This window comes from Polyodon spathula, chromosome 12 (assembly GCF_017654505.1).
Source record: "Polyodon spathula isolate WHYD16114869_AA chromosome 12, ASM1765450v1, whole genome shotgun sequence".
Classification (NCBI taxonomy): domain Eukaryota; kingdom Metazoa; phylum Chordata; class Actinopteri; order Acipenseriformes; family Polyodontidae; genus Polyodon; species Polyodon spathula.
The window spans coordinates 3821081-3847637 of NC_054545.1; the positions used below are offsets into that span (position 1 = coordinate 3821081).

At 37.3% G+C, this 26557-nt stretch overlaps 2 protein-coding genes across 2 annotated transcripts in view; one reads left to right on the forward strand and one right to left on the reverse strand.

Moving 5' to 3' along the window:
- The first annotated feature begins 703 nt into the window (after window positions 1–703).
- Window positions 704–17934, forward strand: LOC121324770 (estrogen receptor beta-like). The gene is made up of 9 exons (XM_041266933.1): window positions 704–889; window positions 5287–5752; window positions 6088–6266; window positions 6397–6513; window positions 6960–7265; window positions 8807–8945; window positions 9932–10065; window positions 13429–13612; window positions 14100–17934. The coding sequence occupies exons 1-9, from the start codon at window positions 874–876 to the stop codon at window positions 14266–14268; spliced, it is 1710 nt and encodes a 569-aa protein (XP_041122867.1). The 5' UTR covers window positions 704–873; the 3' UTR covers window positions 14269–17934.
- Window positions 17935–21209: 3275 nt separating this feature from the next.
- Window positions 21210–26557, reverse strand: part of LOC121324303 (nesprin-2-like) — a 41397-nt gene continuing 36049 nt past the window's right edge. Inside the window, 9 exon segments of the mRNA XM_041266011.1 lie at window positions 21210–21768; window positions 22014–22063; window positions 22675–22758; window positions 23174–23365; window positions 23502–23630; window positions 23974–24174; window positions 24475–24686; window positions 24772–24892; window positions 25321–25457. Of these exon segments, the coding sequence (XP_041121945.1) occupies window positions 21558–21768; window positions 22014–22063; window positions 22675–22758; window positions 23174–23365; window positions 23502–23630; window positions 23974–24174; window positions 24475–24686; window positions 24772–24892; window positions 25321–25457 (1337 nt within the window). The 3' untranslated portion in view covers window positions 21210–21557.

Sequence of the window (26557 nt, forward strand, 5' to 3'; positions counted from 1 at the left end):
ATATATGGGTACATGTCAATGGAATCAGATAACAGCTGACCCCAACTCTTTGTTTGATCTGCACAGTGTTTCAACTGTACTGCAGCAGCAACAGCAGCAGCACAATCTACAAATATATACAACGAATAAATAAAAATAACTTGCTCAAAGATCATGTTGCAGGAATAATTCATGAGGAAAAAAAACAACGGTACGAATAGGACTATCAATATCAATAAGGGCCTCTTATGAACTGTTGGAGTTCAATGTTAAGTTCGGAGTGTGAATGCTTCAGTGCTCCTTTGGCACGTTCATTCTGGTCTTATGATTTCTTAACACTTTTGCTGAGGTGACATGCTTTATATACATTTTACAATTTGAATTGCTAGCTGTTTCTGGTATTAGTTTAGCTGCCACGACTTCAGTGCGACGTGTACTCTGTTGTTGTTAAAAAAAAAAAAAAAAAAAATCAAATTCCACTATAACTTTATTCTGAAGGTCAGACAGTTTCAGAAGTTCAGCTAAGGGAAACTCGGGTTTAGGAGGAGGGGTTCGTGGTGACGTCGCAGCCGCCCTCTTAAGTATGCATTGCTTGAGCAAAGCAAATACTATATAGCTACCAGCTTACATCGTGGAGAGATCCTGCTGCACAGCATCCACAGGACGCAGCTCAGTTAACGCACCACTCAAGCACATCAGGTGGCGGACAGGTATATTACTAGACACCTACAGTATAGCCAGACTCTGCAGTTAACCGTATGTTAATTTTTCGGGACTATCGCTCTCCACTTTTTTGGCTGCGTGCTGCAGTATTTTCAAAAATCAGAGAAATAAGCCTTTTTGCAGAAGTTGAGCCTCAGAAATACAGTAGTTCAGCCTGAGACAGAGAAAACGATGATCCAGTCACCAGGTTTGCATATATGTGTTGTGTTAGTCGTGTCATTTATGTTATTTTACTGCACATCTGTGTAATGTGTGTATCACGTTGTTGTGGTTGATGATATTGCCAGCTTTTAAACATTTTGAAAGGTTATTTGTATCTTGCGTGCTCAATGTTTAATTTTGGGCTGTACTACTACTACTACTACTAATAATAATAATAATAATAATAATAATAATAATAATAATAATAATAATAATAATAATAATATTATTATTATTATTATTATTATTATTATTATTATTATTATTGGGACAGTGGAACCGGTTAGTTCTTTAACAACGTACTGCCGCCTTAGTGAACATTACAACGTGACAGATGTTCTTGGTCACCAACTGCATTAATTGTAAAGTTGTATTATAAAGTTGTTACACATTGTAAAATTGTATTGTAAAGTTGTTACACATTGTAAAATTGTTTACAGTACATCGATTGAATATACAGCTATGGCCAAACGTTTTGCATCACCTAGAATTTTAGGATTGAGACATAATTTACTAATATCAATATATATGAACACAATTTAGATATTTTAATTTCCCAAGTGGAGTCCACAGTCCACATGGGTTGTTTTTTTGTTTGTTTGTTTGTTTTTTTTGTCATAGGGATGCAATGCAGTACACTGTAGTTGTGCAAACATTTTAATATTCTGTATATTTTTCATGCGTCGATATTGGCAGTATACTCTTGACTTTTGGGAACGGCCAAGTTCATTACTGCTGTAATAAATCTGTATTATTTAGCTATAGCCAACATAACATATCCAGTGTTGAGTCCTTGGTATACAGTACACACAGGCAGCATGCATATACACCTCCTTTAATAGCTTTATTATATATTATATTCATCTGTTTAAATGAGGGTACACAAAGATGTAAACATTTGAAAATATTGTAGAGTCCACGAGCTTAAATTCGCATATTGTTGGCAATGTTAAGAGTAAGTAGAGGGGTTCTGAAAAATAAAGCGTGACACGTCCCCATGTGCTGCTACCAGTAATTTTTCTTTTCATTGTTATTAACATCCTGGAAACTTTTTACAGGTATAACTTCAGAGTCTGTTTCAGACGATCTTCAGAATGTGCGTGCCAAATTCGGAGGATACACCAGACATAGCGTTATTGAGGAGGTTTCATTCGACTTTTTAAAGCAATTTTAGTAAATTGCATAGGATGATGCAAAACTTTTGGCCATAGCTGTATGTATACCCCACAGAGTTTGTGTAAATGGTAGAATATTCCTCGGTTGTAATCCTGTTGTATTTAACTAGGCTGATATTTAGAAATACATTTAGAAATACACGTTTAATAGAAAAAAAATCTCATCTCGGAGGTATGCTTTTCTTCCCCCAATACTAAGCCCAATGTTTAAGCAGAGTTTAAATAACAGTATAATGCAGCAGTAATGATAAGCATAAAATCGTTATTTTTAATGGCACATTACCTACTATCAATTGAGATAAAACTGCAGTTTTCCCCCTCGAAAAATATTTCTCAAGCCAGCTGTGGGTCAAACATGCCTGAATGACACTTGTCACTTCCACAGGAACGGTATATATATATATGTGTCCTGTGTCCTTCAAGGTCTTGGCTTCTGTAACTGTTTATTTAAAGATCACTACATTGTTGAGACACGCATTCTAAAGGTCACTAAAAGTAAAAGTGTAGGCTTATTATTTAAAAAAAACAAACAAACAAAAAAAAAAACACTGCTGTAGACTTGATGAACATGTAAAAAAAAAAAAAAGAGTTGATAATCCTCAATTAAGAAAAAGCACAAAGCTTAATTCCGTATCTCAGGGGTGAATACCTTTTTGCTATCAATTTAAAAGATTCAGTGCAATAATAACAATATGATATATTAATTTCTAGAAATCATTTTGGGGTGTGCTTTCCACCCAACACTGTAGGGTTAAATTAGGTGGCGTGTGATTCGGGCTGGTGCAATGTTTACCTCATGTTAGCCATGTAGAATCCCAATCTCATACTAGTCCTTTAAAATCATGAAACACAAATCCAGTTACACCCAAGCTCCTGGATTGGCAGAGTCAGAGCTGTTTTGTTTAGGCTGTTGTTCAATGGACTACTGCCAGTATGCGTGCTCAACAAGTCATGCACAGGCTTTCTCTGTCCAAATGGCAACCAACAGGTCAGGTTTGTTTCTGTTCTAAAACAATAAAACAGATATGCTGTGTAAAGACTAGAAGAGGATAAGGTAAGTTACTCTATTGTTTTGTATGGAGCAGCATGTGATTGTTGTTAAAATGCTGTAATTGCCAAGTCAAATTTAACGGTGACTTTTCAAAGATTAGACAAAAAGATGATTCGTTTTTAGCAAGCGTGTGTGTAGACGAGGGCTGTGCTCATTTAGCTCATGTATCTTCCAAGATATGCATTGTCTGACTGCAAGATTAGAATGAGCTTCTACCTACCTACATACTGTATCATGTCTGCTGCTTGTCACAGTGCTTTTCACATGTTTGAAGGCTCGGTCCGTTGTGACCCATTTCCATTTCTTTTTGCAAACAGTGCCATTTGAGGAATACCTTTGAGACTGTCTTGATAGACATGTTGGTCAAAGCAGCCACTGTCTTATGGGACAGACTGGTTGCATGGGTACCCAGTATCAGACCCCTTGTGATGCCTGATGGTCCTTCCATGTGCATTTGTGCAAAAATGTAAATTGCTAGTACAAAAAACTGCAAGATTTTAGTGGATTTAGTTTAGCAGTATTTAGGAAGACACGTGTTTGATTGAATCAAGACCTGCTGAGTTCACACTCTACAATTAAATGGTAATTAATGCTGGAGAACAGGTTATTTTTAGATGTTCAGCAAATTATTACAGAATGTCATCTTTTTTGAGTTTCTCAAAAATTGAGTTGAACATAATTTAATGAACAATACAGTTGCCAATAAAATACATAGACATGACAACACTATACCTTTCTCATTTGGCTTAGTAAAATCCCCACATGTACAAGGGGAAGCTGTAAAGGCAGAGAATGCTTTTTTTAAAATTTTATTTTTACAATTACTGTTTATGAAACTTCTTGCCATTTATAGCTTGCTTGTTTGCATAGGAGATTTCCACATTTAGTCACGGTTGCCAAGGAAATGCAGCCAAAATGATTGGCAGCGGAAAAACACCTCTAGTGTTCATAAACTGTTCAGATTACACACTGCAACTGCAGACCACATATAAAAATCTTAGCTTCTGCTTTATTATTTTTTTTTATAGAATTAATTGCTGAGGAATATGAGGGACAATCTTCTCACAGATTTGCAAGCAATATCCAGACGTAAACACCCCTTGACATTCAGTCTGGTGGTATGTTGTGGGGGTTTGGACAAAATGTCCAATGGAGACCACCACTAGTTCCAAGCATCAGAAGCAAGGGTAGTGAAAACATATGTTGTGTAACAAACAAGCCCCTCGCCTTGAGTACTGTACATTGAAAAGCTTCTACCTTTCCTGTCATCTTTCAGCTGTAAAAAAAATAAATAAAAGTCAATAGTGCCAAATTTAGAAGTATTAAAAGAAATGTAATAAATTCAATGACAGATACTTCACAATATTGTCTTTCTCATTGCTGAAATGTGAAAAGCACTCTAGCACGTATCTTGGCCTTTGTGCTTGAAAGCAGCAGAAGCCAAGAAATGTTTTTACTTTCTGTGCAGATCTATCATTAACATTGGGCAAATTACATCAAAACACAGGCATAATCTATGATATTTATATCTTAGCATAATGTTACAGAAAATGATAAAATGATCTGTATACCCAGATATATTAGTATTAATTGTAAAATGCATTTTGCTATGCTTGTGTGTCAGTGACATGAATATATAAATGATGATCATTTGTTCCTCATTACATTTTTTTTTTTTTTTTATGTGGAGAGTTGAAGATCAAGTGGTGCAATAAATAACTACAGTACTGAATATTTGCATCTCTCAATTATGGTCATATGAGACTTCATATTTTACAGCTATTGTGCAGTAATAGAGCTGGCATGGCTTCTACAGTGACTTTTACAAGCACCGTTTTTTAATTGTGTTTGACCACAGTCAGAAATAACTATAGCTTTGCAAAGTTTTTATGAATTCTGTACATTCATAAGTTACCATACCAAGTGATCTTCAATGGCAATACAGGTAAGGTACATACAGTAGTCAGTGCTATACTGTACTGTACTAACTTGTTGAATACGTCAAAATCACTATCATGATTTCTCCTCAAACTGATCTCTTGAGTTCCTATCTTGGACCATTGTCACTGATTGATCCCTAAAAAATCCACTAACCATCTTGTCTTTTTGCTCAGTTATCCTTTCCCTGCCTCACACTTCTCTTTTCTGTGATTTCAGAAAGAAGCTCCTGTAACCAAAGCAAAAAGCCTGGGCCTGCTTTAAATATGACAGATTTGCCAAATACAGAACCCCACTTGCTGCAGCTACAAGGTGTTGGATCAAGCAAAGTGTCAGGAATGACCTGCTCTCCGGGAATCAGTTGCCCTATTTCACACCTCGGGGCGATGCCTGCATTGATGATGGAACGACATGCTGTTTGCATCCCTTCCCCATACAGGGATAGCAACCACGATTGCACAGCACTGGCATTTTATAGCCCTTCGATGCTTGGGTACAGTGGGCACAGTAATGGCAGCATTCTGGACAGCCCGACAGTAAGGCCGTGTTTGAGCCCCTCTGCATTCTGGCATCCACCAAGCGATATTTCCTCATTAGCCCTTGACTGCCAGCAGATGCATACAGATCCTCCAAGGAGCCCTTGGAAAGAGGAGAGATCGACAGTGCAAATACTGTCAGTGAGCAGGTACATGTTGTTTTTTTGTTGGAAGAGCTCTTTAAAGTAGCACTTGTGGGAATTTCAACGCAGAACCACTTCTGTTTGTAATCAAATGTATGCACCGCTAATCAAGTCCTATTGAAAGAATTTGTCTTGGTTAGCAAATTGTACAAAAAAAAAAAAAAAGCTCGGAATAGTGTTTTGTTTTTGTTTTTTTTAACTCATCAACATCAGTGTAATTATGATGAAAGAAGAGTGGAAACGATTACAGCATGATCATTTATAATTCTAGTTAGGTATTAGCTTTTTATAATTCTTTCTATGTATGTTTTTTTTTCCTGTGTTTGTATTTCATCTGTCAGCAAGGAAAGTAGCAGAATAATGAAGAATTCAGAAGATCAGGCCAACCCCACTGGGCGCTGCTCGGGTTCGAAACAGGCCATGCACTACTGCACAGTGTGCAATGACTTTGCCTCAGGTTATCACTACGGGGTCTGGTCGTGCGAGGGGTGCAAAGCGTTCTTTAAAAGGAGCATCCAAGGTATAGCTATTGAAAGTAATGAAATCTGATACTATTGAAAGAAGTGGATACTGTAAATTTGTCTCAGATGACTTTGACAAGAGTCCAGTAAAATCACATCACCCTGTTTCTTTCCTTTCCTTGCATTCAGGGCACAACGATTATATCTGCCCAGCTACACATCAGTGCACCATAGACAAGAACAGGAGGAAAAGCTGCCAAGCATGCCGGCTGAGAAAGTGCTATGAAGTTGGAATGATGAAATGCGGTGGGTTAACTGTTTGAAATCGTTGTAAATTGTTTGCCAGCAGTTGACTGTGATGATATATTTAAAAAGGAAAATATGGAAAGTGTTTATGTGAGCAAGAAAGCACTTCAGTGCTCAGCCTAAAAAAGGCATTGAGCCTAATTTGAATGGTAGTTAACAAGTGGGGTTTTTTTCTAACTGCATGATTCTTTATGTGTGTGTATATATATATATATATATATATATATATATATATATATATATATATATATATATATATATATATATATATATAAAAAACAGCAAAATGTTTTTCACGGTGCACCCAATCCTTCACTACAGCAGTGAAGTGATTTATAGACTGTATTATATTTGCCCTGGATTTAATTCTGTATAATAACCATGTAATACTCACTAGTTAAGTACTGAGGAAATGTTGTTATTGCAGTCTTATTTCTTTTGACCAGGTACAAGAAGAGAGCGTTCTAATTATCGCATTGTACGACACAGGCGTCTTTCTCAAGGCCAAGTGCAGCCCAGTGGTAAAGCCATCAAAACCAGTGAAAGTGGCTTACTGCAGATGAGGAGGATTCACTGCAGTTCTCTGAGCCCTGAAATGCTAATTTCTTCAGTATTAGAGGCTGAACCGCCTGAGATTTATTTGATGAGCTATCCCATGAAGCCATTCACTGAGGTCACCATGATGACATCATTAACCAGCCTTGCAGACAAGGAACTAGTTCACATGGTCAGCTGGGCCAAAAAAATTCCAGGTACTGAAGTAACCTGTTTGGGATGTGGGATCTTTGTGAATGCTAAACAATGGGCAGTATATGTTAAAAATCAAACCACTTTTATACAAATAAACCTCGGTCGGGCAGTGAGACTGAAAAGAATATCGCGAAATACGGTATAGACGGTTCGGAACATACCATACATTCTAGAAGTCTCTAAACATAAGGCGGAAGTGTGGTCCAGAGGTTAAAGTCCAGGGCTTGTATCTGACTCACTGTGTCTCTGAGCAAGTCATTTAACCCCTCCTTGTGCTCCATCCTGTGGATGAGATGTTAAATCAATGTCCTATTGTAAGTGACTCTGCATATAATGCACAGTTCACAGTGGTTTGTTATGGTGGTGGTCCACTGTGAAAGGCGCTATATAAAGATTATTATTACATTCTGCTGTACAGTATGTTCAGCAACCCCCATATGGTTTGTAGTTACATTTTATGGGTGGTGCTTGATCTTGTAGTTTATCTGCAATAAAAAATACCATTCATATGTATTTGCTGTTACTGTCTGCTGTAAATGTTTTGTTTCCTTTAAAAATCTCTAAATGGAAAACAAACTTCATAATGTATGCTTACAGACGCTAGCAAAGGTCAGCTTTGTTTTTCTTTTCTTTAAACAATATATGGCATCTGGCTAATTCCCCAGTGACCAATAATTTAAAATAATGCGCTTGTAAATTTCAGACACTCAAAGATTTTCACTTGGTGAGCTTGTTCACTGATATTTCTTTTCATGGTAAATTGGAAAATTGCCTGGACTTGTCTTTTGGAATAGGGAAGTGGTAATTGGATGTCAGTCTGGTCTATTGCGTTTGGCAAGATGATTACCTCTACTGTCTAGATAGGTTTATTGTTCATTTCCTTTTCACCTTTACAATATATGCCTTCTAAAGAGTATAAGTGAACATTAAAATAGGCTGACTGAAATGTGCGATGTCTCCTGTCTTCAATCACTAATACACTTCTAGCATTGAAAAATGACAGGTAAGTATAATTCACATATAAAGATTTGCTGATGGGTGTATTACAATTATGAACCACGAATATCTGTCAGCTGTGGTGGCTCTTAATCAAGTTTCATGGCTATGAGTTTGTTTGTAGGTCAGCGTTGCAAATTGTGTAAAGCATTTTCATGATGGCAATACATTGTAATTCAATGTTACAGAGCCAGTAACAATATTGTATTTCATATTACCATTATAATGTACTGTACTGTTACTAAGGAAAAATTGAATGAACAATTTTAGATAGATATTAAGTCTATTTATATCAAAATAGTTACCAAGGTAGGAACAGAAGACTGGCTGAGTCACAGGTTAGGAAACGGGCCCCAGTATTTTGCCACTGTACAGTTTGAAGCAGACAGCTTTATACAGCGATTTAGAAATGAGACTATACTGCTCTCTCGCACCTTAAGAGGTTCCAGTGCAGGTTTGTTGCACAATTTTCACATTTGCTAATGAATAGAAGATAATTTTTTCAGAATTATTTCCAAAGGTTTTTTTTTTTTTTTTTTTTTTGCAGGGTTTACGGAGTTCAGTGTGTATGACCAGGTACACCTATTGGAGTGCTCCTGGTTAGAGGTGCTGATGGTAGGGCTGATGTGGAGATCTGTTAATCATCCAGGGAATCTCGTCTTTGCAACTGACCTTATTTTAAAAAGGTAATTCCATTTCATTGCTTAAAAATACATTTTATGTTTCATAGAAAAACAAATATGGTGAAACCTGTTACCAGAGACTGAATATTTGTGACTGCTTTAGATCAGTAGATGTTTGATTAATATTATTTTTTGAAGGTTTATCTGGCTCTCCTGGGGTATATTGGCTGTTAGAGGCAGGCTATCTAACATAATTACAGGATTTCTGTGTACAAGGAGGGATGGATTGGATTACTTATATTATCTCAGCTATTCTGTATTTCGTACTTCATGTCCATTTAAGGTGCACAAATGTTGTGGGGAAGATATGTTTACAAGCACGCTAGTGGACTGCCAAAATGTTGGTGATCCACTCACTGTTGTTTCAGCGTGTTCTTTCTTAAAAATGTGGTCTCCTGTAAGTGAGTCAGCAGGTCAATAGATCATGATGACATGCAGCACACACACTTGTGTAGACAGCACGTCAGTCTGTTTAAAGAATACACTCATAGCCAAGCCTACTCACATTACTGCTGTTTCACAAGGAACAGGCTCAAAATTACCAATATTTGTTGGAAGGTAGACTGACTATGCTGTGTGTCGCATTAAATAATAAATGGTTCACCAAGCAGCAGGTAACATATTTTGTGTTTGTTTTTCTGGCTTCAAAACAACAGTTGATGTGCACTCAGTGTATCTGACTTTAAAACACCAATTAACTGTGTAGTATAAGCTTAGCTGGCTTTGGTGTGTTTCTGTAATAGCGCGTTTTCCTTAGACTTAGTAATATGAGAGACACATTGTGTACGCTTTTGTATTCTATGAAGTATCTAGGTTTTTATGGGCGAGTGAACAAAATCCTCCTCCCTGCTCTTAAATATGTAATATCATAACAAGCAAAAGCAAGATATGGGTGTGTCTGATGAAGAGATACGTTAAAAGAAAAAAGTGTATGCTTACGTTGTCGTTATCTTTAGCAGCTGTCTTGTTTCTGAATGCGTTCTTTTCAGGGACGAAGGGAACTGTGTGGAAGGGCTGCTGGAGCTTTTCGACATGCTTCTGGCTACAATTTCAAGGTTTCGAGAGCTGAATCTGCAGCAAGAGGAGTATCTCTGCCTCAAGGTCATGGTCCTCCTCAACTCCAGTAAGTCAGTGATATAGAAACAAAAGGCACTCGTGTGTGAAAACATTTGACAGCTTTGTGCTTTATTTAGGCATCTTAACCCATTTCTAAAAAGTCTCGTGCATTTTACCATTTGTGGCTATGTGTTCCTTTTGTCTTACTATTTTAAAATGAATTGTACGTTTGGCCTATTAAATTAGACAATCACTCAATTTTGACAACTTTCTGAGATTTTCGGTTACAGTGGTTTGATTTTATATACACAAATCAAAACTACAGATGCAAGGGGCGTTTTAATACATTTGCACACTGGTGTATTTTTATGGGTGGCGCGGTGGTTAGCGCTGCTGCCTCACAGCGCCAGGGTCCTGGGTTCGATTCCGGCCTCAGGGGTCTGTATGTGGAGTTTGCATGTTTTCCCCGTGTTCACATGGGTTTTCTCTAGGTACTTCTAGGGGCAGTGTACTAACCAACTGCCTGCAACTAGGCTGCCGGGAAAACCTAGCCTTGATCTCTTGGCTTTCCAATGTAGCATTCATTTATCAAATATACTAAAGCTCATGAGAAAGGAATGTAACAAATAATGGGTAATATGCAATTAAAATGTTACTGCCAGGGGTGACATGGGATTTTTGAACTGTATTGTTCTTTCCAAATATGTCAGAGATTATATTGGTGTTTAAATTGAGGAGCAAAATGTTTTGCATTAACAAGAAGGTGGATGTTCACTTATTTTTTGTCTGGAGTCTGTTAATCAATGGAAAGAAACGTTATGACAGCAGAAAGGCAGGTATTGAAGGGAAGGAAAAGAGCATCCTTTAAATAAAGGAGAACTGCAGGAACAGTATGTTCTAGTTTAAGTCAATGATCTGTCACGTACAGCAATGAGAACCACACACTGTTCCCATTGCATCATTCACGTAAAAGCAGCTGCTTGGTTGAGTATATTAAAATCAGTCACAATAAATTGCAGTGCTGCAGTGAAAGAAAGCGAAAGACAAAAGCTTGACAGGTTTAAGGCTTAAATGACAACTTTAAGAACAAAATTGCATTCAAAATGAGTGGAATGAAGTTCTCTGACTAGGAAAGATAATGACATACCAGTGATTACAGATTGTAAAGCAACAGTGGCAGTTCAAGAAACTGATATAGCAATGTTAATGAAAGGGAAGGTATGACAGGTTTGTGAAACCACCCAAAAACTTTTCTCAATTGCAATCACTTTGAAAAGTGCAATGCTTGATATGCATTGTGTTTATGTACAGTCTACAGTCGGTCTGATATCAATTTTCATCCTGGTTGGTTCAAAGCTGCTCATATTGATAATTTAATGGCAGGTTTTCTATGGTTTTGGTCTAACTATGCATGCATACTAGTAAATCAGGTACAGGTGTATATGTATAGTGAACATCCAGACACATTTCATTATCATACGTGCACATCTTTCCACTGTTCTTGTTTATGGTGTTGGTGCAGTGCTGAAAATATACAGTAGGTGGCAGTGGTGGTGAACCATCACAAGATGGCGTATTCTGCAGTACAGTTTAATCTTCACATCAGTGGATGGATGTTCTGCCATTGTGGGTCTGCAATATATCAGAACTTGCATACTGTTGAATTGTAGGGCGATATTCACAGGACTTTAAGGGCTGTTTTTTTTAATAGTGTTTATAAACATTAAAAGTTTAGCAGTGCTTTGAAAAATCTGAATAATCATGTAACCCTCTCTAAAAACAGTTGAAGATAATTTCATGAACTGCAAACGTTATTAACACTTTACTGCCCAGAGTCTGTCCCCACACCTATTAAATGCCTATTTGCTCAATATCAAATGGATTGGACACTGGGCAGCAAAGGGTTCAATTAGTCAAAAATATTTTAAAAAAAAAACATTCTTTAAAGTATTGTGAATAGGTCCATCACTTTGCACAGTTAAGGGGCTTTTACAAAAGGCAATTTAACAAATGAATACTGTTTTTTTTTTTAATAGTGCGCTAAACAGTACGGGCACTGCAAGATCACATATATCATGATATAAAACTAGAAACAGAATGAAAGCAAGATGGCTATTATAAGAGGGCAGAATCAGGAACACAGACAGCGTTTTAATGTGTTTTTAGAAGAACACTATGAAATCAAGAACATATACAATTGCAATGCAGAAATTACAATTCATTAGGGTCAACATGTGAACTCCAAGGTGATCTTAGTGAGACCTTTCTCAACTGACTCGGCATCACTGGGTTAAAAGGTAGTGTTTAAAACATGTTCTACTCCAAGTAGCCTTTTCCAATGTTAATGATGTAGAGCCTTGGCATTTTAATAAACCAGAATATGGGTCTATAAATCCCCTACATTTAAGATGCAGGTGTTTGAATAAGCTTACAGAATGTTGAAAAATAGTCTAGCAGGTTAGAGCTTTGTGAACAAGTACATCAACACAGAAGCTTTGTTCTCCTCGGCTGTGAATGGTAAATGATACAGGCCAGTACAAAGACTAGACTAAATGTTTAATAGTCATTGGTCATGATGTAAAAAAAAAAAAAAAAAAAAAAAGTGGAAATTGTCAATCCAAATCTCGAATCATTATTTATCTATCTTTGAGTACATGGATCATACAAGGATGATAGTTTAATTGTGTAACTATATATATATATATATATATATATATATATATATATATATATATATATATATATATATATATATATATATATATATTTATATATTTATATCATTCATACTACAGGAAAGAAGAATCATAACTCTCAAGTGGTTTGTTCTGCAAATATTGATTTATTGGCACGTTAATTAACTTTATTATAGACTCTGCCACTTTTTATTGTAAGCTGATGTACAGTACAGCAGCAAGTGAATATGTTCAGTATTGTTCATTTTGTCAAGGTTAGTCAGTCCGAAGGGCGTTGTAGCGAGGGTGTACTGTAGCAATATTCTTACCCTTGATGAGCAGCCCTTATTAAATATGTTTATATGTTCTAATAACCACTTTTATGAACATAAAAAAGTGATTCTAGGGGTTGGACAAAAATGTAATCTTTGATATATTATGTGTGTGGGGCTGAACCTAACATTTCGTAATGCAAAAGGAAAACAACAAAAAAAGTACATCTCCCTTTTGCAAGTCAGGGGCAACACTGAGCACAGTAGGTGATCGGTTTGCTGGTATTTCCCTATCCAGCACTAAGCTACATAAATGACTTAATAAGTTACAGTCTCAAAAGTGATGACGCCCTGAAGTAAAAACATGACATTGTTTAAGAATGGTCATCTTACGCATGGCTCTGGAAGTCTACCATTACTGTTCTTTAAAGTTAAAGGCTGTAATGGCTGAGTCTTTAATATAATGTGTGGTTGTCTATTCAGCTATGTTCCCTGGTCCCTCAGAGAAGCCAGAAGAAATTGAAAGTAGAGATAAGCTGCTTAAACTTCTGGATGCAGTCACTGATGCTTTAGTCTGGGTTATTTCAAAGAAGGGACTCTCTTTTCAGCAGCAGTCAGCACGCCTGGCTAACATCCTGATGCTGCTCTCCCACATCAGACATGCAAGGTAAGACATTCAGCTCCTATAGCCACAGAGATGAGCACAACTTTTGGACAGTCCTTATTCTCGGTATTTCTAGATATTACACCACTCGGTTAACTAAGTAATTTTAATTTATCTTAATGAAATGAAATGCTACCATAAAAGCAGGCTCAAATCTTCCCCACAAATATATAAACCTGTTCCCCCTTCCTAGACAAAACGTGACCACAGAAGTGCAGGGAACCTTTTAGCCATGAGTAGGTAGTGCTCTAGGCTTCAGTCTAAAAGCTAGAATGGGATTGTAGTAAGAGTGTACATTGTGCATTGATGTATTATGTGTCATTTTCATTTAAAACAGCCAGTGTTTAAATTCATAAAGCATGTCATTGTCATGTGTTGGTAAATGCAGTTACTGTTATGCCACATGCATATACATCAAGTAATAATTTTATTCCATGCTGTAAATATATAAAAGATGTAAAAATGACATCATATTCCGTTGTGTTCCTAGTAACAAAGGTATTGAGCACCTCTACAGCATAAAGTCTAAAAGTGTAGTGCCTTTCCGTGAATTGCTGCTGGAGATGCTGCACACCTACTCTCTGCACTTCCGCAGAATACCATCCATCACGACATCAGAGTGCAGCCCAGAGGAACAAACCAAGGAGCCCATCATCTGATCAAAGCCAGAAGTATTTTGCTAGGTAGTAACCCTGCCCAAGTGCCAAACATGCAATGGAAGGATGTAAGTGTCAATTAATAAAACAATATCAATGCTGGTACTGCGAAACCTAACCATCTGTCAGTGCAGATAAGGGACATTATTGATTCTCCCTGATTAAGCAAAGCAGTGGTTCTGGTAGTGAACTCACTTTAACCCAAGATCCAATCACAGAAACATCAAGCATATTATTGAAGGTGCTTCCAATACCAGATTAAATCATCAGTTGAACAGATAGCATCTTATTTGTCCTTCGATAAACAATACGTCCAGTGATCGGCAACAAAAGGATTTATATCTTACCTCAATCCATTACGCCTCCTCCTCCCCAGCCTCCACCTGCTTTTAATGGGGAAGGGCAGCTTTCCTGCCCCCATGCCCATGGCTTTCCTATGGTTAGCCTCTTTACTTATCTGCAAGCTAATTTATGAGCAGGGGTACTTCAAAAGGCGAGGCCAAAGAATGTAGTAATGTTGCCTAGTGTGATTTAATAAATATTCTGTCGCATGACTGAGTTTATGTTCTTTCCTCCAGACATATCTTGCACGTCGGACCAGACCCCTCCCCCGTCACTATGAATTCATGCATTCTTTTTACTGTTGGGTTGTTTAAGGAACACAGACCTCTACCAAAGTTATCTGGGTTTAAGTCTCAGATCAGATGCACTTCCCTTCGATCTCCCTTATATAAAAGCAGCTTCAAACTTGGAAATTGAACCAGAGGTTACATTCGTTTTCCAAAATGAGGACCACCATCAAAGGCTCCCATATGTATTGATGCACATACTGTGATTGTAATTCAGTAAAGCCTACCTTGTCAGCCGTGGTATTTAAGAGCCGAAGTGACCATTATTAAAAAGACTAATGCAAATATAAATGTAGAAATATGGTAGCATCCGTTTTATCTCCTTTGTTAATGGTAGGATAGAAACTGAAAATATCGGTACCTACTGTAAGTGGAGATTACTCAGATAGTCACTGTACTAGCAACAGAATGCAATACTTCATACTAATTAAATAGGATGCATTATAAATAGTGGCTTATCTGTAGCAACTTGTTTCTCAGAAGAAGTATTTTATTCTTTATATGACCAATTTTGGCACAAAAAAGAAAATAGATCTATTATTAATGATTGTGCAAAATTATTACATTTTCTGTGATCTTGCATAACATCCTATCCCACATTACCCTTTTTGTTTTGCTGTAACTTGGCAAATCAAAATGCTAAATAATTAAATAAATTAATAGTAATGATAAAGTCTATCCAGGTTTTATTGTCCTTTTAAGCTAGACGTCAGCGTGACGATAATAAGCAGCCATGTCTTGATGATGCTGTTGTTTAGCAGGACAGCTATGCAAAGAGGTCTGCAGAATTGTTTTCATCAAACAGAAACGCATGAAAGGAACTGTTCCACTGAAAATTCCTAATGCGTCTAGCAGAGATGTAAAGGAATGGCCATGGGTTCAAGAGTCAAGCACTCCTTATTATATATTCTGCTGGACCTCAGACAGGTACTACCAGCATATAGTCATATAGACAACTAGACGGGCATCATTGTCGAGGATCAGGCAGCCATTATGATCAACTGTTACATTGATCATTAAATAAACAAGTCCTTTGAACGGCAGCTCACATTCTCAAAACAAGCAAGAATAAACCCTCTCCTGTTTGTCAGCTAAGCGTTTAGGATGAGGTAATTATTGTTAGCCCCACGTGTAAACTGGTGACTCAGAAGGCTTGTTTTAATCCCAGGAATGCTGATGTAAGCCGGTTGCAGTTTATCCATTCAGACGATCTGCATTCATGCTGCTCTTAATATAATGTGTATGGGATATTGAAGTCATGCTGTGCCTAGGTGCAGTACATATCCTATGTAGTTCTTTTTTCATCTGTAAACCAAATATGCAATTATCTGCTGATACAGTTGAGACAGAAGTCAGGGTAGAATGCATTTGTTGCTAGACTAGTAACTACTAGACTAGACTGGACGGTTTTGCTGAGTTGTAGTTGCAAGCAACATATTCCTTTGTTTGTCAATACTTTTAAAAGAAAAACAGACATTTTAAATATGATAACAGATTGTGTAAAGAGGTGTAATGGCTTTAACAGTTTGCCTATTGTTATGACATGCCTGCCTCTACAACTTGTTTTAAAAAAAATAAATTAGTGACTTTAAATAGTGATTTTCTTTTTTTAATTAATACAGTATTTAGCTGTTTTTAAATTGAATGTTTATACAGAAAGTAAATTCATTAGTTCATTATATTAAACCTAGTTATTTATTTTTATCACGCAATCAACTGATGAAAACCGAACCTATCTGGAGAGCATCTAAATTTAAACACATTGATTTGCTTTGCTTCATTTGTTCTAGATGTGTGTAATAACAAGACATTGGAAATGGTCCTTAAATAATAAGTATGTTTCTTCTGTTTTCCAATTGCTGTAGACTGAAAAGCTCATGTGGTTTCGTCGTTCAAGACAGGAGTGGGAGTCATTATTTTGGCTTCTCTGGCTTTATACGGTACTACACAATTGTCACATGATTTTCTGGAATGAGAAAATATATCAAACACCTGCTTGAGCATGATTTATATAAATGAATGACAGCTACATTAAAAAAAAAAAAATACGCATTGTGATGTTGACATATAAAGATATTTTCTGACAGAAAGACTACTGTGTTTCAATGTCTTGATTTACTTGCCAAAGACCAAACTGAATAAGGCAATTTGCTCTAAATTAGAAGAGATACCAGGAACAGTATATGGAGAATAATGTGTTTGTTTTTTTTTCTAGCTTGTTAGTTTATGTAGACTTGGGTTTTGTGCAATGTAGAAAAGGGAACCAATTATTACAACAGTTGTTAATTACACGTTGAGGCCAGTAAACAGGCACAGGAATACTATTTCCAGTTTTTAAAATACAAGACCGTCCGTTCTAAGAATAATATTCAAGACAGCCGCTGGGTAATTTGATTGCACTAGCTGACGAATGCATTGCTAGGAGCTTTCCAAAGCCAGTGACAGGCATTGGCCTCTGTTGGATTGCATCATTTTGATTATCTCTGGCAATGTTGTCAAGCACTTATAACAACTTGTATCTCTAGTCACTAAATACGTTACGCTGGTGCTTTAATGTTATCCTGTGAAAACCTGTGGTTAGGGTCAGCTGATTTTAGGGGCCTCTTGCTCTCAAATGACATCAACATGTCTAAGCAGCTGCGCTTGTTCAGACCAGCTGACCGACTCATTCAGATTTCAATGTATAGAAATTCAGCCAGCTGCTACCCTGTACATGAAGTGCAGTTAAGTGCTTTTGCATACTTTCATTGCATCAATACGTTTTGGTGCCAAAAGCAAAACTACGACATGCATCCAAGCCTGTTCCCCTGCCCCGCTCATTTCTTGAGCATAGAGTTCTCAAAAACATGATAAAGAAGTCCTTGTAGCATTTTAACACGGGAGATAGGGGACTGCCAAGTAATCCTTCTTTAATCTGTCTCGTTTCAGACAGCTGAAACTGCTTTTGTATCTAATGCTAAACGTGTTTCATTCACTTTCAACAAACCTTTTACTACTTTTGTTTTATAAAGAATAACTATCCATTTATGTTGGTCACTAACCAAATAGCTAGAGTTATAGACACTTCATATATATTAATATATATATATATATATATATATATATATATATATATATATATATATATATATATATATATATTCATATTGTTAAGGTGTTATCATTAAATTGATAACAAAAAAAATACAATACAGTATGTGTATATTACAAACACATCTGTTTACAGTATCATCTAACCTACAGTAAGCTGGACATTGTTAATTTACATGTTTGGCTTGAATAATATATAAATACAATATACCTGAATAAATTAGGAACCTCTTTTGTAGCTACTGCAGACAGGGGACTACTCATGGTGACTCTTTCTATCATTAATACTGTATTTTGTATTACTGGCCAATAAGAGTAGGGGGCTTACTTTAGGTAGCTGTATTTTACTGTAGCTACATACAATGCAGTATGCAGTCCATTGGTTTGCACCAAAATGTAATCTAAATGTTTCTGAATAAGCAGTGACTGCTCTGTTCCAATTTTCACAACTGTGTTTCACAACAAGTTGCTAAAATTCACACCCTCTAATCCCTTTTCCCTGCAGAGGACTTGCAAATTTAACAAACACCAGCATGATGCCTGTAAATGATGCCTGTAAAAAGTGTCCCAATATTTTGCACATAAAGATGCACCTTTAGTATAATTCAGCAATGGGAATGGACATTAAAGGGCACATGATCAATAACTGACATTTATTGTAAAGTACATGCAATGTTTACAACTACTACTAATGTAATGTAATTGGTGCCTTTTATCAGATGCAACTGTCATGTCTGTGTTGTAATTGCCAAATAAACAAGTTTGAAAATGGAATTTTTTTTTTTTTATCTTCTGTTATTTGTCTCAGCTTAGTTGTACAAACAGAATACTGTATAGGGTGCTGTACAAGCTGATACAAACTCCACGAGAGGCCACGCTCCGATACAAGCCATTTTAAACAAAGACATTTCAGATGGCTGTATCACATCAATACCAGGGCCTGCCTTATACACAGGGACCTATTGCAGTGTATAACTCATATATAGAGTGATGTCAACACTGCTTAATCAGAAAATAACTTCATAAGTGCATTATTGAATAGCGACACCCAATAAGTGTTAAAGGGTAAATTCATGTGTTACAATGTTTGTTTTTTTCTTTTGCCAGAACAAAGTATGGCTAGATTCCATTTTTTTTTTTCTATACTTAATATACATGTATCAATAGACGGTATTTAGCTTTTGCATATTGACCTATTTAAATATAGGCTTTATCTATTTTTAAATGTTCTATTGCTTGCCAAAAAAATAATTTACTATTCATCACTCGATATAAATTAAACGCTTAGCTGAAAGGAAGAGCTCACATAAACCTGCTTCCATTGTGAATACAAGATCACTTTACTGCATCTAGTTTCATCTTGTTTTAGGGTTGATACATTATCGTATCACCAAAGAGACATACTGTATGAAGTGTAAATTGAAATATAGTTTGAGGGCAGACATAATTTGTAATTTACCTACAGACACCATTAAAGACAGATGTGTTCATGCCCTACCTTATACCTGGAACACATTGACTACTTATTTCCGACACAGACCTATAGAACACTGCAATGTTGAGTGAATGCCTGGTTTCAAATATTTTAGTTCAGGCTAAACGGTCAAAAACTGTTTCTCAATAGGCAATATATGAATCCGAACCCTAACGTTACTTGAATAAACATTGAATCATGACTATACCACTATGTACAACATACAAAAAAATATAGACTGTCTTCCAAAGGACAATGTATATGTGTGAGAGGCTATTGTAATTAAAACAGTTTTCATCAGCTGGGTATATTGTACAATAAACGCTGTTGATATAGTTTTCATCAGTGCAGCAATCCAAGGTGCTTTGTGACATCATCGTATAGATGCTGTACGAGGAGGGAGGGGTGGTTCATTGGCATATCTTAACATGGGATAGACGGACCTGCTTGCAAAGCTGTTTGACAGAGTGCAGCTGTAGCCTTTCTCAGTGAGGGATATTCAGTGCAAGTGCTACTGAATCTGGTTTAAAGAAAAAGTTGATGAAAGACCTAGAACTGATGGCAATGCCACGCTTGAACATCGTAAGTCGGCTCATCCACTGTTTCAGCATTAAAATGAGAAAACGAGGAACACATACAAAAACGAACACAGAGGTACAAAAGCTATGAGAACAGGTTCATGATTTCGGGTATCAAATATCATTGGATCTCTCAGGCAGGTGTGTATGTCAGCTCCATAGAAACACCACAGTAAGGGTAGATCAGTAATACACAGACATGGGAGACTGGTATAAACTCCATATCATATTGCTTCCATGATTGTTTCTTGGTGTCCTTTCTAGGATAAAAATCAGTCATTTGTCTGAAGAACATAAACCATCAAAAAGTAGAAGAAACAATGTCAACTATCTGCGAAACATACATCTTTAACCCAAGATGTGGCAACAAGCAGCAGGCAGTTCTAAAATCTAGAATAAACACACCCTTCTTAAGACGAGACAGACAGCATTCATGTTAGTTTGACAAACATGACCATAAGCTGGTTTATTGACAGTAAAGAGGTTTACACTGTACATCCCATAAATAGCTTCTTTAAAATATAATCAAATACTGTACACACCATTGCTTTCTATATGTCCCTGACCCCTACCTCATTACAGTAGTTGTCACACATGATAACACAATTTCCAAAACACTGTACAACATTCAGAATCTGGCATACATTATTACATGTTGCCTTTAAACTAAAACCCAGTGAATGGCAGAAATGGGTACAGTATATGAAATCTCATACACAAATAGACTGTATACAAATACGTGTAGAAACTAAAACTAGAGACTCATCAACGAACCGTGATAGAAATGTACATGTTCCATTATTAGGCCTTAAGCTTTTGTGTTCTTGGTTCCATCAGTTTAAAAACAATTCAACCAACCGTGGTAGATACATTGTTTCTTGAACACAGAGCAGAAACTGCTAAAGGAGGGTGTTAAAAAATGTCAGTCACTGATACAAGGGTAAAAATAAATTAAAACTGCCCTGGCCACATACCAGCTACTTGCATTAATAAAGCCTATATATATATATAATATATATATATAGTATATATATAGATATATATATATATATATATATATATATATATATATAAATATTAATATATTGTGGAACACAACTCATTATACGTCAAATCACTATAATATATATATATATATTAAGTATATATATATATATTTATAGAATATATATAAGCTCTTATATATATTCTGTTAATATCCATACAGCCTTTAGGAGACATCTAAAATCAAGGATCACTCCCAAATATTAAACTATGAGACAATTTCTCGGAATACTTTAAAATAAACTTAAACACATTGAATTGTGAATATGCAGTTATGTACAATTATTTTTCAATATAGGCTGTCTTCCTCAGCTTAATATACATGTGTGAGAAGCTACTTTTCAGCAGGGTGTACTCTTTTAAGAGTGACTGATTCCATACTGAGGGTATATGGTACAGTAATCACTGTTTACAGTGTTTTCAGCAGTGTGGGAATCCAAGGTGCTTTGTGACATCATTTTCCAGACGCTTTCCCCCTCATGTGGGAGGGGGTCCGTTGGTGTATCTCAGCATGGGGTAGAAGGACCTTGCAAAGTTGTTTGACAGGGTACAGCTGTAGTCTTCCTCAGTGAGTGGCACCATGCAGGCGAGTACCAGGAAAAGGAGAAAGAGTACCTGGAGGGGGAAGGCCGCCCACAGCACACGGTAAAAGAAGGAGCATGGCGGGGAGGACTCCTGTCTCCCAGTCCTGCAACGAGAAAACAAAGCGGAGCATTACAGTGGCAAGTAAACAGCATAGTGAGTATATTGTAGGGTTGAACTCAATTATAATAAACCACCAGCAGCGATCATGTCAGTGTGTCTGCTAGTCATAGAGCAAAACTCCAAGCCCAGTTAAAATTCTAGTAGAGCAAACATTTCATTTTGTTTTGCTACAGCACTGCATAAAGCCATGAATGCTACAAAATAAAGAAATTAAAACTAAACATTTACCTGGTATTCGAGGAGGCCTTGGTTGCTGTTATTGTTTCCTCACTTGCCTCCTGTAAAAATAAATCAATTATACCTTGATACTGCGTTACTACACTTGATGTTAAAAGCAAACATGGGCCAATTAGTGGTCACACACCTGTCAGCAAACTAACAGATCTTGACTTATTGCTAATTGGCAGAGAACCGAGTTCAGAGTGATGTTTGCACGATTCAGCATCTGATGTTTGCACGATTCAGCTTTATGTGGGTGCTGAACAGCATGTTGCTCATTGTTATATCTGTTTTATGTATAGATGTTGTTCTGGTTCAAACACTCACATGGACCACTCTATGCTGTAAACTCAAAACTGTATTAACAACATCCTTCCTCACTGTCACTCCACTCAATTACAACCTTAACCCACATGGTGGCGCTATTAAAACTGAATATCTTTAACCATTATTCTGATACATTAGTAGTCAAACCATTATTATAATACATCAGTAGTTGACACTACAGTTGTCGTAGATTTAGATTGTAGATTTAGACTGCTTTTACCAAAAAGGTAGGATGGTAGTCAGCTTTTTTCTTAAGCCATGTCTTGAAATGCTATTTCTATTTCAATTTGCACAATACTAGGTGTTGTACAGGTTTAAACCATTTTGGTTTAGATAATATTACCTTGATTTGGGAAGGTGGAGTGCTGGTCATTGCAGTATCGTTGCGGTCTACTTCATCCAGCGATGCAAAGGAAGAGCATGTATCCTAAAAAGTGCAGCCATGACACAAAATCAATCAACAATCAAATCAACAGACATTAAAATACTGCTATTGAAATGACTGTCCGGGTCTCTCGCAAGTACTTATTTAATACGACCGAAGTCCAGCCATTGGTAATCACCATTTAAAATCATACATATGGTAAACACAATGAAATTGTCGATTTTTTGCACTTTTCTGGTAACTAGAGGATGTAATAATACTAAAAATAGTACTAAAATAATTATTAGATTACACTTACATTAAATGACGTTTACAGAATTACATTTTTCAGTACAGGTACCAACATTTTATAATTCTAATCACAAAAGCATCAAACCTCTTAAAACCAGAACTGCACCAGCAGTGATATGAGTGTGTGCGGGTGTTGCTCTGAAGTGGTCACCATGGTAACACTCACCAGTTTCTTCTGAATCGTCTGCATATCCCGAGAAACCTCCCGCAGGAGCAGCTTCAGCTTGTTTTCAATGACATGCACTTTTTCTTTGGCTTCTATGTGGTCTTCCTCATCGGCTTTTACCAGAAGATGGGTAGAGATCTCCTGCAGAGAGCTGACCTGCAACTGCTTTTCCAGCAAGTCATCTTCCAGCTGCTGTAATAGTAAAAACCACATCAGTAACAAAGCTCAGGGGTCAAGTGTCTTCTTGCTAGCAATTTAGCCACAGTATTACAGTCCGCAAAAACTTTGCGATTGAAAAAGGAGCTAGAGCTTGATGTTCTCGCCTTACCATTAGTGTTTTTTGATGTTCCTGAAGAACGCAGGACTCGATATTGGAATCAGCGAGATCAACGGTGTACCTTCTGCTCACCGCATGTGCAAGCCACAGCAGCAGATCGTGTGTGGTTTCATGAAAGTCCTACAAAGAGGGGAAGAAAAAGAGGCTTGTTCGCAATGATCAGGTAAATGATCTCTATACGCCTCAATCTGACGTAAATTTGCAGGAGACCAAAAAAATATGTAACAGATTAATGATGTACTTACAGATTTGTACTGTTCGTGCATCAAGATAATAATTACTAATAATTACTTCACACAATTCACCTGCATTTGACATCGCTAGGATTTTGTTGATGAGCGGTATTTTTGTACCCAAATTTCCTGTGGGAAGCAAAAATACCCTGTCCCCACACCCACCTCCAAGTTCCCCAGTCAGGGATGAAAAAGGGATGATTGGTTGTGGATGGATTGAACTATGGTACCTGACACTGCATAAGTGCGGTCTGCAATCCCTCTTTCCAGCAGTCCAGTTTATTGCAGGCTCGCACCCAGCTCTGGTTCATTAGCTCCAGCCTGTCATGCAGCTCCTGAGATTTGGCACTGTCTGCCTGCTGGAAGTCTTTGCTGATCAGATTGAGGGAGATGACTACCGACTTGAAGTTGTCAAAAGCCTTCTGAATTTCCTGTAGAGATATAAAGATGAGAATAAACATACAAAGTAAAACAGTTGCAGACATGCATCCTAATGCACAAGTGAATCAGCTGTGGCCAAGATATTTGTGTTATCAATAGGTTCCTAGGAAAGAAACACTGCTTCAACTAATTTTACAGGAAGTAGTGAAGCACATGTATACCAGTGCCAACACTAGACATAACATATTGCTGCTGTATACTTGTTCATCCAGTTTTACAGATCTGTTGGAAAGCTACCATCTACACAGCTTCTAATCCCTCAGTAATAAAACCACAGTCTTTATTCATACTTTGAGTTTCTTAATGTTGCCTTCTATATCCCGAATGCTTGTGGAAGGCTCTAGTTTCTGTAGCTCATCCAGTTCAGGCTCAATTTTTTTCATCCAGAAAGTGATGTCATCAAGATCAGAGTTGAGCTGCTGCCACTGCTGTAGATTCTGCTTTATCCTCAGTTTGTTGCTGAGGGCCTGGGCTTGAATCAGCTCCCAGCACTCAATAACACCTGTAAGGAGATTTAGAAGTGTTTTAGTTGCTTAATCAATCTGAAAAATGAGCGTTAATGAAAACAAACGAACGATCAGCCTTACCTGACTCCGCAGTGGTCAGGCCTACAAGCCCTTGCTCTTCCAGTTGTTCCTCATCATTCAGTATCAGTTTGACTCGTTTTACACTATCGATGCTGCCACTGCACTCAGACATCAACTTAACCTGAAAATAGATATTTACAATGCTGATCAAACAAACAGTAAGAACATCTTCAGATGTATCCCTGTGTACTTCACAGTTGGCGAGTATACAAATGGGAACTGGTTATTCTTGAACAGGTGAGCCTAATATAAAAGGCAGTGAGATGGTTTTACTCATTTTATTTCCTGTACAGCTTAACTAATGCAGCTGTTTCTCACTAACGCTAGCAAAGCCCAAACACAAATGAAATAGCTTTATAAATTGGACTGTAATGCATAATAAACAGAGATACATTTACTCATTAAAAAGTTTTCTGCTAAAGGCAGATTCTCCTATCTTCTAGGTCAAGGTCACAAAACTAAAAAGCTGTTTTAGTCCGATTCCCAAAAAGCTGTTACTTAATACATATATGCAAACAGACACACAAAATGAGTAGCTTGCTAACTTACATATCCCATTTTATAAGGTGTGCTAGTGATTAGGGAGGTGGAGGAGAGGGTCCGAATGATCTCGGTCTGGATTCTCTGCTTCCTGCTGTCCTGGTGATCAGGCGAGTGCCAGCTCGGTGGCTCAGAGGAGCTTTTTACTGAAGAACGAACACAGAAACACAGTTCACAAGCATCTCCAAGAAAAAAAAAAAAAAACACCTGCTGAAGACTAGTTAAACTTCCTCCCTATCAGCTCCCAGAACTTCACGACTACATCCAAAGGATAAGACAGGTGTGAAAACACAGGGATGGAAATAAGAATCCCATTGAATATCAGTTTGATCCATTACTGGTTTTACTACGAGTTTAATAAGACGCATGTGGCAGAGCAAGAGCAGGGATGGGGTTAATTCCTGTCCCTGTCAAAAACATGTGAGAATGTGGCTGTTCCTAATGGAATAATTGATTTTAATTGGGAACAGCCACATCCTATAAAAAGAAATCCCAAAGTTTCTGTCTCCTGACCACCATAGACCCCCAACCACTCTACCACAACACACCTGAGCTTGTTACCTATAGAGCGGGACTAATCGGCCCACAGTTAAACCTGGAATACGTGAAACAACTACACAATAGGAGTTTAATTTCCATCCCTGAAACACATTAGAACAGCAGGTCATCTCAAAATGCAACACATGCACACTCCTCTACAACATACACAAACAGAGCATGTGTACATAAAACAATGGAATCACGTTCATTTGGTAGGTGATTCGTACAACAGTGTGATGGAACCAACTTTCTGCTTATACTGAACCAATACCATTCAGCTGTAATACAGACACCACAGCGCAGCTGCATATTGCTGTGGAAAGCCATTACGAAGCTGAAGTGCACAAAGACAATGCAGGACCATAGCCCCCTGTATCTTTTCTGTAAAACTATGACTGCCCCGGAGGTATTGTCATAGTTAACCACTACGGTATTAGTGCAGCCTGCTCTTGCAAACCCCATACAGTAGAAGTACATGCAAATTGAAAGAAGAAACAAAATGCAAGGTGTGTGTGTGTGTGCAATGCAAAGGACAGGGGGAGGGTAAAGAATGCACAACAAAGAGGAGGAGTCTGATGCTTTTCCATGACCAGATCACATCGTAGGGACACATGTATATGCAAGTGCATACCAGAAGTTGCTTTCAATGCTTTGGAAGTCATTTTAACAAAGGACTCTGGATTTTCAGTGATTTCTATATCTGGAA

Coding starts and splice junctions, on each gene's coding strand:
- LOC121324770 (XM_041266933.1), top strand. Junction 7,266..8,806: donor CTGGGCCAAAAAAATTCCAG/GTACTGAAGTAA, acceptor TTTTTTTTGCAG/GGTTTACGGAGTTCAGTGTG. Junction 13,613..14,099: donor TCCCACATCAGACATGCAAG/GTAAGACATTCA, acceptor TTGTGTTCCTAG/TAACAAAGGTATTGAGCACC.